The sequence below is a fragment of the Gossypium hirsutum genome, chromosome A13 (genome assembly GCF_007990345.1).
Source record: "Gossypium hirsutum isolate 1008001.06 chromosome A13, Gossypium_hirsutum_v2.1, whole genome shotgun sequence".
In the NCBI taxonomy this organism is placed as follows: Eukaryota; Viridiplantae; Streptophyta; class Magnoliopsida; order Malvales; family Malvaceae; genus Gossypium; species Gossypium hirsutum.
This window is the reverse complement of record NC_053436.1, coordinates 1,802,661-1,817,112: the sequence shown is the minus strand read 5'-3', so window position 1 is coordinate 1,817,112 and position 14,452 is coordinate 1,802,661. Positions and strand designations below refer to the sequence as shown.

General features: G+C 30.7%; 1 protein-coding gene and 1 non-coding gene across 2 annotated transcripts; both read left to right on the top strand.

Moving 5' to 3' along the window:
• The first annotated feature begins 5,672 nt into the window (after positions 1 to 5,672).
• LOC107918821 (protein ESKIMO 1) lies at positions 5,673 to 8,053 on the top strand. Its single transcript, XM_016848405.2, has 5 exons — positions 5,673 to 6,569; positions 6,653 to 6,824; positions 6,916 to 7,115; positions 7,205 to 7,363; positions 7,445 to 8,053. Exons 1-5 carry the CDS (start codon positions 6,055 to 6,057, stop codon positions 7,791 to 7,793), a joined length of 1,395 nt encoding a protein of 464 aa, XP_016703894.1. The 5' UTR covers positions 5,673 to 6,054; the 3' UTR covers positions 7,794 to 8,053.
• Positions 8,054 to 9,274: 1,221 nt separating this feature from the next.
• On the top strand, positions 9,275 to 9,347 carry TRNAA-AGC (transfer RNA alanine (anticodon AGC)). The gene has a single exon. It is a non-coding gene; the product is annotated as a tRNA-Ala (tRNA).
• Positions 9,348 to 14,452: the final 5,105 nt, after the last annotated feature.

The following is a 14,452-nucleotide window of genomic DNA, read 5'->3' as shown; positions in this document are numbered from 1 at the left end:
CTTCAAGCACCTCATCTTTGTTCTTCATAGGAAACACCCAAACTCGTCTGGAAAAATCATCAATAAAGGTGACAAAATAACGTCTTCCTCCAAGTGATGGAGTCTTGGACGGTCCCCATACATCAGAATGCACATAATCCAGAATACCTTTAGTATTGTGAATCCCAGTGCCAAATTTCACCCTTCGTTGTTTTCCCAGAACACAATGCTCGCAAAATTCAAGTTTGCAAGTCTTTGTACCTTTCAATAATCCTTGCTTGGCTAGAGTTTGCAAGGATTTTTCACCAGCATGGCCCAAACGCATATGCCACAGCTGTGTTGCCTCAGCGTCCTTCTTGGTACTCGAATTGCTGCTGCTGTTGTCCCGACCACTGTACTACCTTGGTAGTAATACAGATTGTTCTTTCTTATGCCTTTCAACATCACCAATGCTCCTGAAGTTGCTTTAAGAACTCCATCTCGTATTGTCACAACTAGGCCTTTAGATTCTAACGACCCCAAAGAGATGAGATTCTTCTTCAACTTTGGGACATATCGTACATCCCGCAAAATTCTAGTAGATCCATCATGACTCCTCAGTTTAATTGAACCTATCCCGGCTATTTTACATGTGTTATCATTACCCATGTAAACAACCCCTTCATCTAGTTTTTGAAATTCAAAGAACCATTCCCGAATGGGACACATATGATAGGAACAACCAGAATCCATGATCCACTCATCTGCATATAATGTTGAAGATGTCATACTAAGAGAAAAGTCTGACTCTGTTTCACTATTGCATTCTGCAACATTTGCATCTTGCGGAGTCTTCCCTTTTTTCTTCAATTTTGGACAATCTTTCTTCCAATGTCCTTTTTCTTTGCAAAAGGAACATTCATCTTTGGCAACAGCTCGACCTTTGGACTTTCTTCTCTTCCTATTAGACTGACTTTGCTGACGACCTCTTGTTACCAATGCTTCCACTGCTGCTTCACCTGAACCTTTCAACTTATCCTTTCGGCGTAGTTCATAGCTATACAATGCAGCAGTTACTTCATTGAAAGTTACTTCCGATTTTCCATGAAGTAGAGTAGTTTCAAGGTACTCAAACTCCTCAGGAAGCGATCCCAACAACATTAACGCCAAGTCTTCGTCTTCAAAAGTCACATCCAAATTCAACAAATCAGCCACCAGCTGATTAAAATTGGTAATGTGCTCGTTCATCGTGGTACCAGGAACATAATTGAAACGAAACAGTCTTTTCTTTATATGCAACTTATTTTGACTGTTCTTCTTCAGGAATTTCTCCTCCAATGCTTTCCACAATTTACTTGCAGAAGTCTCTTTACTGAATGTATACTTCTGCTCTCTGGAAAGACATGATCGAATTGTACCACATGCCAATCGGTTGATGGTCTTCCATTCTTTATCATCAACCCCTTCTGGTTTTTCTTCCTCAATGGCAATATCTAGACCCTGTTGAAAGAGGGCATCTAGAAGCTCACTTTGCCACATGCCGAAATGACCTGTTCCATCAAAAATTTCCACTACAAATCTCGTATTTGCAGTTCCAATCCTCGGCAAAATGTACGAAGTGGAAGTTGTTGATATGGATGGTTTTTCTTCTGTCATTTTTGCCATAGCTTCTACTTAATAGCCACCAAATGCAGAATACCCACAAGCTTTAGGAAATGTTTCTGATGTGTAAGATCAGACTAAGCTGCAAACACAGAGCATACTACAAAACCTGGCTCGGATACCAATTGTTGCGGAAGCGACGATAATATTAATAACAATATTATCAGAAATATTTAGATAATTATTATGCCAACAATTATACTAAGAAAATTCCCAGTTAAATTGGAGGGGTCACAATGGTCCCGCTTAAAACCCAACAACTAGACAGAACTCACTTAGATATTTATAGCAATAATAACTAAATAAATATAACCAACATAAAGCTATTAAATATAAGCAAACAAATAAGAAATAAAATACCAGAGATTTAACGAGGTTCGGCCAATTTAGCTTACGTCCTCGGACACTACCAAATTAATATTTCTTCTAGAAATATTACAAAGGAGAAGATTTTGGGATGATACAACCAAAGGGGGAGGGGTTCTATATATAACAAACCAAACCCCCTCCCTTTCTATCTTTTCCTAATGTGGGATATTGCCAATATTCAACAGTAATTAAGTTTCGACTCTTCGTCTATTACTTACAACATTGTTTAATCATGGGCTCATTCCATTAAAGTACCGTGATTGAACTTTTCCTCATTATATATCATTACGAAAACAATTATATAGAAGCTTGCCTAATGATCTTGTCATAAGTGTGTTACCCTCATGTCATATCCTTAATCTCTTTGAGGTTAAATCAGTTCACCAATATGATCCTATTTTATCTCATGGTAACCGTTATATCTTTCATCATGAAAAAGTTAATTACTAACAAATAGTAATTAAATCATTCATTTTAGGAAAATGACCCGTGGCCACATGGGTTTTCTATCTATCATATAATGCTAAAGAGAGAATATCATTTACCCTTAATCGAGCAACGAATTCCACTATTGTAAATAAATTTATGTCATGTCGAAGTTGTATACTGATCTGTCATCAATGAATTTTTGTTATTTTAGCATTATGATATGATCACATCCTATAACTTAGTATAAGTTAAACATTAAGTAATCATTGAGTTAATATTTGCTTACATTTTATTTTGCGTACAAAAATCGTTTAGGACAAATACAAATAATATTAATGTCTGAAATTTTATTAAATCAATCTATTAAAAAAATTAAAAGATTATATTTAGGGCACTAGATTCAAACAGGCTCAACTAAGAGGCCAAAGTGAGTTAAGAAGGAATGTGTTATCCAAAGTGTAAAGGGATTATTAGAGTGAAGGATCTAATTCTCTAGAATAATGTTTGTATTCTAATGAATTTATGGTTTTTCTGGATCAAAGCAGGTTCACTACGGGTGGCTTGGATCGAGCGTTATAGGTTGAAAGCATGAAGTATCTTGCAAGCACAACCACTTTATGGATAAAAATGTTGAGGCTTAAGCCTTTAATTTTCGGCCAGGCAAGGCCTAAGATAAGCCTAGATAGAGGAGAGCAAAAGACCCTTAGCATAAGCTGATCTAGGGAAGCCTTACTATACCAAGACATTCTTTCATTGTTTGGTTGATTATACCAGACTAGCTTTCAGTGAAAACCAAATTGATCCTGGTTGTATTCTATGCATGGAGAGTAGGAAACTTGGGACCATCTCTTTGGTAGTTGTCCTTTGTCGAGGCAATTGTGGGAGCTTATTGTACAAGCATGTAGGCTACAACTAGTCCATATCTCCTTGCAAGAAAATTTTGAATGTAAATCCTTGTTTATCATCTATCCTTATAATTGCATCCAATGCTTTCATTTACATTATTTGGCACTTAAATTTTAAAGGGTCTTTTTTCCATATATTAGATAGATTTTTAGACTTGAACAGATATCTTATCCCTTAAATAGGTTTATTCATCATCTAATTTATCGATAATGTATATACATTATCAATACAATCAAATATTAACCCATATAAAATTCATCCAAATTATTTAATGTTTACAACGACGTTGAGTAAGAAAATATATTGTTGAATCAATTATAGAAAGTACATATACCTAAATTGATGTAGATGGACCCTAGAGATAAGAATATTGAAAACAAGTGCAAAAGCAAAAAAAGAATCTTTAATTGTAAGGTATTGTATTCTATAGCTTCCTTGGCTTGGAATAAAAGTGATGGCCCACCCTTCAAAACTACCACCCCCATAAAAGAGTGAAGTGAAGTACTCAAACCCAAATATAAATTATATTAAATTAAATTGTTAATACTTTTATACTTTAAAAATATTTAATTTATTCGATTACATCTTAGCTCGAGTGTGCTGAAGCTTATTATCTTTTTATTTAAGAATCGAGAAAAAACTATAAAAAATTCTAAACATTGTATCAAAAAATAAAAAGATTAAACATCTTGAAACTACACTAAATATGTTCAATAAACTAATGTGGTTGTCACCCAATGTGATATTTACCTAAAGGTGTTATTTTATTAAATTATTATCCTATAAAACATCTTTCCACGCGTTGTGGACAAATAAATATCACACAACTTTTATATCATTTATTTATACAAGATTTTGTTGGGAAAAAGAACATATGTATATATATATAAATATAATATTAAATATACAATAATTTTTGGTTTGGGGAGGTTTATGAACATTGCACCAACTAAAAACATTGACATTTGGAAGGATGATTAGGTGAAATATTTTACCATAATTATACTTTAAAGAAAGGAAAATTATAGTTATACCCTTTGAAATGAGAAAGTTACTGGATTTTGCTCCTTTAATTGTTTTTTTAAAGGGTGAATAGGAGAACTCAAAATCAAGTTTTTATCATAAGAATAAGGGTTAATATACTATTTGGTACCTGAGTTTAGTTTTAGTATTCAATTTGATGTTTGAATTTTGCGTTAATGTTCAATTTGGTTCCCAAATCAAACAGTCCAATGAATATTTGACACGTGTATTCTAATTTAAAAAAAAACACATTTACTTAATTAAGACCAAAGAAAAAACTCAAGTATCAAATTGCACATTCGAGTATCAAGTTGGGATAAAAAGAAACTCAAGTATCAAATTCAATATTGAAGCTAAACTTAGGTACTAAATAGTATATTAACCCTGAGAGTAACAAAGAGTTAAAGGTAATAAAAGAATATAAAAATAGAGGTAATATACTATTTGGTACCTAATTTTGGTTTCAGCGTTTAATTTGGTACCTAAGTTTTTTTCGTCCAATTTGATAGCTGAGTTTGACTTCAATATTTACTTTGGTACCTGAGTTTTTTCAATTTGATATTTGAGTTTCTTTTTGTTCCAATTAAGTATCTATGTTTTTTTATTAGAGCACACTTGTCAAACATTCATCAAGTAACATGATGTCATTTAGTTTGGATATCAAATTAAACATTGAAACCAAACTAAAGTACCAAATTGAGATAAAAAAATTTAAGTATTAAATTGAACATTAAAACTAAACTTACGTACCAAATAATAGATTAACCCTTAAAAATAGTACCATATCATCTTTTTTATTTGATATAAGCTTTCTTCACGAAAAGGATTGAATGATTATTATTTTTTTCGCTTGACCTTCTGCAACGTTTGCAAACTAATCCAACCCCACTTGGGAAACAGATTCTGAAATGCATCAGGGCCCTTCATTTAATCTAACCCCACATAAGAATCACACTCAAAACCATCTGATTAGAATACATCATTTTTCTTCCATCCTCTCTAGGTTGGCTGTTGACCATTTTGAGTTCCAAATTCCAAGGGGGTGAGAACCTGAAGTTTTTGGAGGATAGACAACAGGTTTCCATGTCTGATGAAGCTTCCATATCAGGATGTAATGGAGAAATTTGGGTCTACCTGAAAATAGTTTTCAACACCACACCTACCAATATTCAAAGTCTGTATCTTATAGTTTGGATTAAGACCAACCAAGACAAGCTTTGAAATCACTCTTTGAGCTTTCTTTCTGAGGGGGAGATTGTTTTGATTGAAAAAGAAATGTAAAAGAAAATATATATATGAAAACTTGAGAAAGACAACTCTCCCTCCACCAGAATATTTGCTAACCAGTTTTCATTTTGAAGAAAAACACCTTGTCACCACCAACCCTTATTTAAACAAAATACGCAGTGAAACTACCTGTCAGGTCCTTTTATTATAGGGAATGATTCAAATTAGTCCTTTTATTATAGGGAATGATTCAAATTAGTCATTAGTAAGTAGATCAATTTAGGTACTGCACCAGTAAATGGACTAGTTTGAAGCAATACTTATAATAGAAGGACCTTCCATGAATTTGACCCGAAATAAACCTAATTGTATGGTCTCCTAACATGTGTATTTCTTCATATTTTTTCCCCTCTCTATATATTCTTCTCATGCAACCAGGTCGTGTTGTAAAGTAAGACTCTTTGGAGTGAAAGAAGAGCGATGAAGCAACGCAAAACCAACAACAATCTTCCCATATTTGTTGTGGTTTTCACAGTGTTTTTGTTTGGGGTTTTCATGTACGATGAGGACGTCAAGTCCATAGCCGAGTTCCCATTTTCAACCCCTAAAGCTACCCCAATCCAAGACCAACAATCCAAACAAGCCAACAACCCAGAAAATGTGGTTCTGCCATTGAACTCGAAAGAAACAACAAAGGAACCAGATGATGATGATCATCATCATGACTTGGAGGAATCCATTGTTGTGAAAGATGATGAGCAGCAACAAAAGATTGAAATACCAGTGGTTGAAGAAGACGATGATGACGTTGAATTACCTCCAGAAGATTGTGACCTCTTCACTGGACAATGGGTTTTCGACAATGAAACATATCCTTTATATAAAGAAGATGAATGTGAGTTTCTTACGGCACAAGTTACTTGCATGAGGAATGGAAGAAAAGATTCTATGTATCAGAATTGGAGATGGCAACCTAGAGATTGTAATTTACCCAAGTAAGACCATTTCTTTATACACTTTTTTTTGAAGATACTGATAGATTCTGACAGTTTTTGTTTTGTGATTTGTCTGTTACTAGGCTTAAACCAAGATTATTCCTTGAGAAGTTGAGGAACAAAAGGCTTATGTTTGTTGGAGATTCATTAAACAGGAACCAATGGGAATCCATGATTTGTCTGGTTCAATCTGTTGTCCCTGCTGGAAATAAGAGCTTGAACAAATCTGGGTCTTTATCTGTGTTCAGAATTGAGGTAAAAAAATTTTCCATATGAACAAAGCTTGCAAAACACTTGGTTTCATAGTTCATGATTTTCAGACAATTTTTATTTTTTGTCTTTGAAGGACTATAATGCAACAGTGGAGTTTTATTGGGCTCCTTTTTTGGTTCAATCAAATTCAGATGACCCAAAACGACACAGCATCTTGGATCGTATAATTATGCCTGAATCAATCAAGGAACATGGCAAGAATTGGAAAGATGTGGACTACTTGATCTTCAATACATACATTTGGTGGATGAACACTTTCACTATGAAAGTCTTGTAAGTGGTTGAAAAAACATTAACATCAATGTTTGATTCTTTCTTTTCTTTTTCCTTTTTAATGGATCTGATGTGGGTGTGCGTACCAGACGAGGATCGTTCGACCGAGGCGACACCGAATACGATGAGATCGAACGTCCAGTAGCGTATAAGAGAGTATTGGAAACTTGGTCTAAATGGGTTGAAGAAAATGTGAATCCGAATCAAACCACCGTCTTCTTCAACAGCATGTCTCCTCTTCATATCAAGTAATAGATCACTGGTTTTCCTTCTATCCTTCGTTTAACTTTGAACCCGAAGTTTAATTTAATTGGTTCATATATTTGTAGGAGCTTGGATTGGAACAATCCAAATGGGATCAAATGTGCCTTAGAGACTACCCCAATTCTCAACCAGTCAATGTACCTAGATGTGGGCACAGACCGTCGACTACTTGTCATTGCCAACAACATTACTCAAAATATGAATGTTAAGGTTCATTTTGTTAACATTACAAGCCTGTCGGAATACAGAAAAGATGCACATACTTCTGTCTATACAATTCGTCAAGGTAAAATGTTGACACCAGAACAACAATCTGACCCGGAAAATTTTGCAGATTGTATCCATTGGTGTCTTCCCGGACTACCCGACATATGGAATGAATTCCTTTACACACGTATCATTGCTAACTCGTGACTTATAGACATAACTCATGTTATCCATTAAGTGTTTTTTTTTCTTTGACTCCATTATTACTTCAGTCATATGGATCATCAAAAAGTTTTGATTTTGTGCCATTGTTGATTTAATGGTGATTGGAGTAGGGAGTCTAAGAATGTTAAATTTTATCACTCATTGAGCAAACTTAGCCCAAGCACACAAAATTGTATAATTAAAGCATATGTTGGAAACTTTGCAAGAGGAAATAAAGGTTAATATACAAGCACTTTTTCTTCTTTAATAATGTCATGTTTGGTTACTTTATGTGTAATTTCTTTCTCTTTTCTTTCCTCCATTTACTTAATTAACCTAATACACAAAAATGTATTATAATCTTGTTTTTGGAACATTTAACTACAGGCATTTAAATGTAAGAAGTTTGAGAGAAAATCAAACTGTCACAAATATAAGGACTAATTCAGTTGAGTTTAAATATAACTCGATTGAAGGTTGAAGTTAATTGTTTAACCAATACTTCACTCGTAGAGAAAGGGGAAGAGATGAACGAGGAAAAACGAGCTAATTATACAATGCATTCAATTATGTTCATATAATTAATGATTGTCTGATTTATAGTATAATTCATTTTATTACATTATACATATTTCAATTCAACCGGATCAATGATTATATAATAAATGTTTTAAAGCATTCACTTACGTTCATAATTAGGTAAATGCAAATGCGTGTAACGTCATTACACTTGTATAGAAAGAATTTAGTCGGATCGTTAAATGTACAAGTAATTATAATTCATGTGATCAAGTTCATAAAATTAATTGTAGAAGTGGCAACCAGGCGAGTTTGGGTGGGTTCAAGTCAGATTATTTCGGGTTTGGATCTTTTCAAGTTCAGGTTTTTTTTAGTTCAATCTCGGAGCTGGTACACCGATTCGAAACAAGACAAAAATTCATTTGACTGCGACTCGGTAGGGATTGGTTGAACTGGATTTTATATTTTTTAAATAACTATTTTTATGAAATTTTATTAATTCATAATAATTGTTAAATCGAAAATATGTTGCTTAGTCAATTCAACTATTGGTTCAATTCCAAAAACATTGAAATACTATGAGAAAATATAAGTTTAAGATATGGATCATCAATTAAGTAAGTAGCAAGTAACAAATAAAAATGAGTTACATATTTAGGGTGAGTTTGGATAGACAGTGTGTCTACTTGTGGTAAGTGTAAAAACAGCTGTGGTGGTGAAATTAAATACTATAACAATATTGTAACGTGAGACAAAAAGTAAGTTAATATGATGAAAGTGAAGCGGAAATTCTCTACAATTTTATTTTTATAAGGAAAAGACAAATGATTGTAGAGAAGAAATATTATACTAATTTATTTGGCATTGGACTTCTTTCTTGTAGAATCTGATGTCAATGAAAATAAAGACTGTTAATCGTAAAATACAATTTGAATGTACTTATTTCTTAATAAAGAAAAACAAAAGGGGATGTAGCTCAGATGGTAGAGCGCTCGCTTAGCATGCGAGAGGTACGGGGATCGATACCCCGCATTTCCATTTTCTTTGCTTTTTCCCTTCTCAAATTCAAAGCTGCTCGTTCGTTTGGGCAACTACAGCAATGCGACATGCTGATGGTTTTAATCTTATCGGTCTTTGTATTTGTGAGGTCCTTTTCTACTAGTAAAATTGAAAGGCTTAATCCAAAAAATAATCCTTAATTTTTTCCGTATTCTTAAAATGATACTTTTTTTTTCAAATGTGGCACTCAAATTTAACTTTCGTTACCCATTTTACCTCAAAAGTTAACATCGTTGAGAAAAAGAATTTTTTTTGAACAATTTCCTTATAGATTTTGATTATATTTATTTTTTTTGACACAATGCTTAGAATTATCTATAGATCCTCTTCAACCCTTAAATGGAAAGATAATACGTTTCAACGCACTCAAACCCACGTCCTTCTGCATTAGCAACAATGTCCATGTCAATCATGCTAAGATTCAATCAGCATACATGACAACATTTTAACTTCACTAACGGAATTAAAAATAAATAAACTCCACCATTAGTGTATCAAATAATATTCACAAAAATATTGATAGTATTAAACCATAATGATATTTTTTTCAAACAATAAAGATTAATTCTATTAAAATCGGAACTTATTTAATTATTTTTAGTAAAAGAAAATTAAATTAATCTATTCAACAACAAATGGATAAATTTAAACTAATTCCTATATAAAAACCCGTTTCAAATACAATAATTGTTGGAATCATATCCGTCGATCGGATCGATTTAACTAAGAATCAATCAATATAGTAATTTAAATAAAAGAGTTATACATTTAGTTAAAACTAAATTGATAATAAAATCAAAAATTAATGATTTAACTGATTTCATCACCGGTTTTACTTTTAAAATCATGTGGTAAAGCAAAGGTTGTTAAGCATGAGTGCCCACTTGACAGTTGACAGCTTTGATATCACGACAACGGGACATTTTTCTAAAACAAATCTGCCAACCCAACCGCTGTTCTTTCTTGTCTGCTTCGATTTCCAGGAAAGACGACATCAACTACTGAACAACCACCAAAAGCAAAAGGCTCCCTTGAATATGTAAATAGTAATTTTTCAAATAATAAATATTAGATTATAATATATTAATTACTTGGGTGAAAAAGTTTATGAAATAAATTTATAAAAAATTGATGTATAAGGTTGAAGGTGAGATATTAAAAATCATAGTATGTTGAATTTAGATTTATTAAAATATGAAGACATAAATATTTTCGAAATAATATTTGTTACTTTACAAAATGAACGGGTTTTTAATAATTTTACAATTGAATCGAAACTCATATACCATTGAATTTCAAAAGTTGCTTTTCGACCCTAAAAGTGTTGTCAAAAAGTGCTCTTGCACCCAAATGTAAAAGTTGAAACTTAGGTGTTGGTGCGTAGGGATAAAAATAAATTTATGAGAAATTGATGAAAGTTTTAAGGCGTGTATCAATGCCATTTTTTTTTTAAGATTCTATTCGTCCCCATTTATATTTTGGTATGCAAAAGAGTTATTGACAAATAAATTTCGAAGATACAATGAAGGTCAATTACTGTTGATGTTTTACACTGACGGAAATGATCCATTGAGCATTGAGTGGAGCACAACAATAATATCATTTTCTATTAAAAATTTCTACAGTAATTCTTTCTTAAGACAATCTAGATCAAATCTACAAATCAACTAATTTTTTACCTCTCACATGACCAATACCCCAGCCGATTTTTGGTCCACCTAATCTGTAAAAAAATGGTAATATTTGGTCAACCTAATGTCGGCCCAAATGAAAATAACTTTGGGCTAATTTTACAGACCAGAACTTCACGGGCCGGAGATTCCTTTTGGTTTTTGTCCAAATAAAAATTTGTATTATTTTCCTTGGAATTGAAGCAAGTTTTGTAATTCGTCCAAAAGAAAAGTAGATTCGCGTAGCGCATTTGAACCCAAGAAGACAAAAGTTTGGTAGAGCGGTCCAAGGCAGGGTGGGTCCGCCCAACTTTAAATGGTAATATTTGGATTCTTCACCATTCAACCTCTGAATATTCATTTATTATGTTTTGTCATCTTCCCATATAATTTATGTTTCGGGTAAATTATGTCATTAATTACTAAATTATGAGTAAATTTTATTTTAATTATGAAACGAAAAAAAAATATAATTTAATTATTTGTTATTTAATAGTTTTTATTTAAGTCACTAAACTATTCAAAAAGTTTTATTTAAGTCATTGATATGTCGTAACTTATAAATAGTTTAACAACTTAAATGAAAACTTTCGAATAATTCAGTAACCATTTCATAATTTTTTATATTAAGTAATCAAAATGTAATTTTATTAATAGTTTGGTGAGGTGTAGTTTACCCTTTTAATAAATGGTTCGTTTAATTTAGTGATAAAGAATATATTACATTATGTCATACTCACTTTGTAAGTGAAATTTAAGGCTTAAATCACAAAATGGTACTTAAATTATCTAAGAAGGTACCTAATTTTTTTTTATCAGAAGTGATATATAAACTTACCTAAAGTGGTATCTAAACTACACTTAGTTACTCAAATTACCTTAGCCGTTAAAAAAAAAAAACTCTTAACCAATCATTCGATGAGATGTGGCACTTATAAATTGAAAAAAAAATAATTAAACTAAATTATAAAAAAAAAATAATTAAATTTAAAATTTTCAATTTTTTTAAGCTCTCTCCTTCCATCATTCTTTCTTTTCTTTTAATGCATTTTTTTAATTGTTAGATAACTTTTCTTTGCAATCTTTTTACTGTTTTTTTTTCCTACTAAGCGTTTTTCTAGAATCAGAATTTCATGCTTTATTTGACTTTTTTTTATTATATAAGTTCACCCAACATCAATTATTTATACAAAGAATAGAAAAGAATATAAAAAATTATTTTTTAAGAAAAATAATGTACAGGTTTTGAATCGGGATGAGAAAAGAATCGAAATAGAGGTTAAAAACGAAAAAGAAACTCATTGAAATTTGGATTTAGTTGCCGAAAATTGGATTTTGATGAGTTTTTTTAAATTTTCTATCACTAGAGATCTTAAGTGAAGAACAAAATAAATTAATATGTTTATAAAAAGATTTAATAAAATAATATTTAATTTTTCAAACTTTTTAGTTAAAAATTACTACGTGCCATGAAATAATTAGTTAAGAGTTTTTTTAATAGTTGAGAAAATTTGGATAACATAATATAATTTAAGTATCACTTAGGTAACAAAGTATAATTTAGGCATCACTTATGACAAAAAAAATTTTAAGTATCGACTAGGAAAAAATGATACAGTTTAATGATCATTTTATGGTTTAAGCCATTTAATAATTGTTAAATTTTATAACACTTCGAGTTCAAATCTTGTAATGTGTAAGTATTTTTTTATATGAAAATACAAAATTAACCTTAAAATAATATCATCTGCTTTATAAAAATAAGAGGCTTTTGGTAAATTTATGTCTGAGTTGAGACTTAATTGATAAACGACACCAACTCAATTAAAATCTTAAATATAATAAAAAGATAATAATATAAATAGATTGATTGATATTTTTTTCAATATTTAGTAAAAAGTTAAACATTTTTAATTCACTTAAAAAATTGAGATTTACAATTTAAATAATAAAATAAAAAATAAAAAATCAAATAAAATAAATGTAAAATTCTGAGTCAATAGCTTTATAGTCACTGAGAAAAGTATAATATTTGAAAATTCAAAGTGGTGCATTTTGTTTTCTTTCTATTTTTGGAATTATTAAGTAGCTAGGATGCAGGGGCTGTTTAACAAATCAGACATTGATAATTCCATGTAGCCACATTGTCAATGATGCCAAAAAACATTAGCAAAAATAAATAAAGTAATTGTCATTTTCAATACATATTAATGTGAATGTAGTCGAGAGATTTTTCTATTATAGGGATCTGATTGAATTAGTTCATTTATTATTAAATAAATTGATTTAGTTATTGTACTGTTAAAATGAATAAAATAACATCAGTTTGTAATAGAGTTAATATTTACTGTTTAAAAAAAATATTTATTATTTATCAAAGTTAAGATTTTTAAAGTGTGTATGATTTTGTAAATGGATTTTTTTTAATTGGAATGCAATTGAGAAAAAAAGTAAATTTTAAGATATTTTTTATAGACTAAATGTAAATTTTATTACAATTTGAATTTATTTGATTTTTTTAATAGTATAAGGACTAAATTGATCCATTTAATAATAAATAAATTAATTTGATTTAATCTCTATAATACAGGGAACACTTAGATATTTTAACCTATATTTTGAAGTTATTTTCAATGCAAAGACCATAAAAATGCATCTAATTATGAGAAATTATAATAATTTAAGTTCACAAACTCAATTTAAGTAAATAAATAAATAATATATTTATTATAACTAAAATTAAATTATTTTAAAGCATAAATAAATTGAAAATCAAAATATATTTGATTCAAAACCAAAACAAATCTATCAATGTCACACATGATGAGACTTAAATCTTATAATAAATAAGAAAATAAGTCACCATGTAATATTTACGTAGGGCAGCGTTTGGGGGTTAGCAGGATCTCGATCTTCTTACAATAAAAAAATTTACTTTTGATTTTTTAAGTTTTCCAATATTTTAATTTAGTAAATAGTAAAATTACACTTTATCCCTTAAAAATGATAAAAATTTGATTTAGTTCTTTAAAAATAATAAAGATATAAACTATTAAAATTTTGAAATTACATCCTTGCTCTCGTAAAAATTTACAACTTAAATTTGGCTTCTTAAAAGTTCTGGTTTCGCCCTTGTATTTACACATGATGAAACTCGATACAATATCAAAAATGCAAAAACTTCAATCTTAACATTACAACTAATTTACTCTTGAAACCATGGTAGTCCATTCTGTTTTGGTACTGCCCATACCTACTGTAATGCTCCATTCTGATAGTAAACCAGAACAACAAACTTTAAGTTTCAGTCAATATCAACCGTACCAGTATGTACCGGTTGATTTTGCTTGTACCAACCGAAATATGGTGTACCGATGGATACCAAAAATTTAAATTTAAATTTAAATTTTAAAT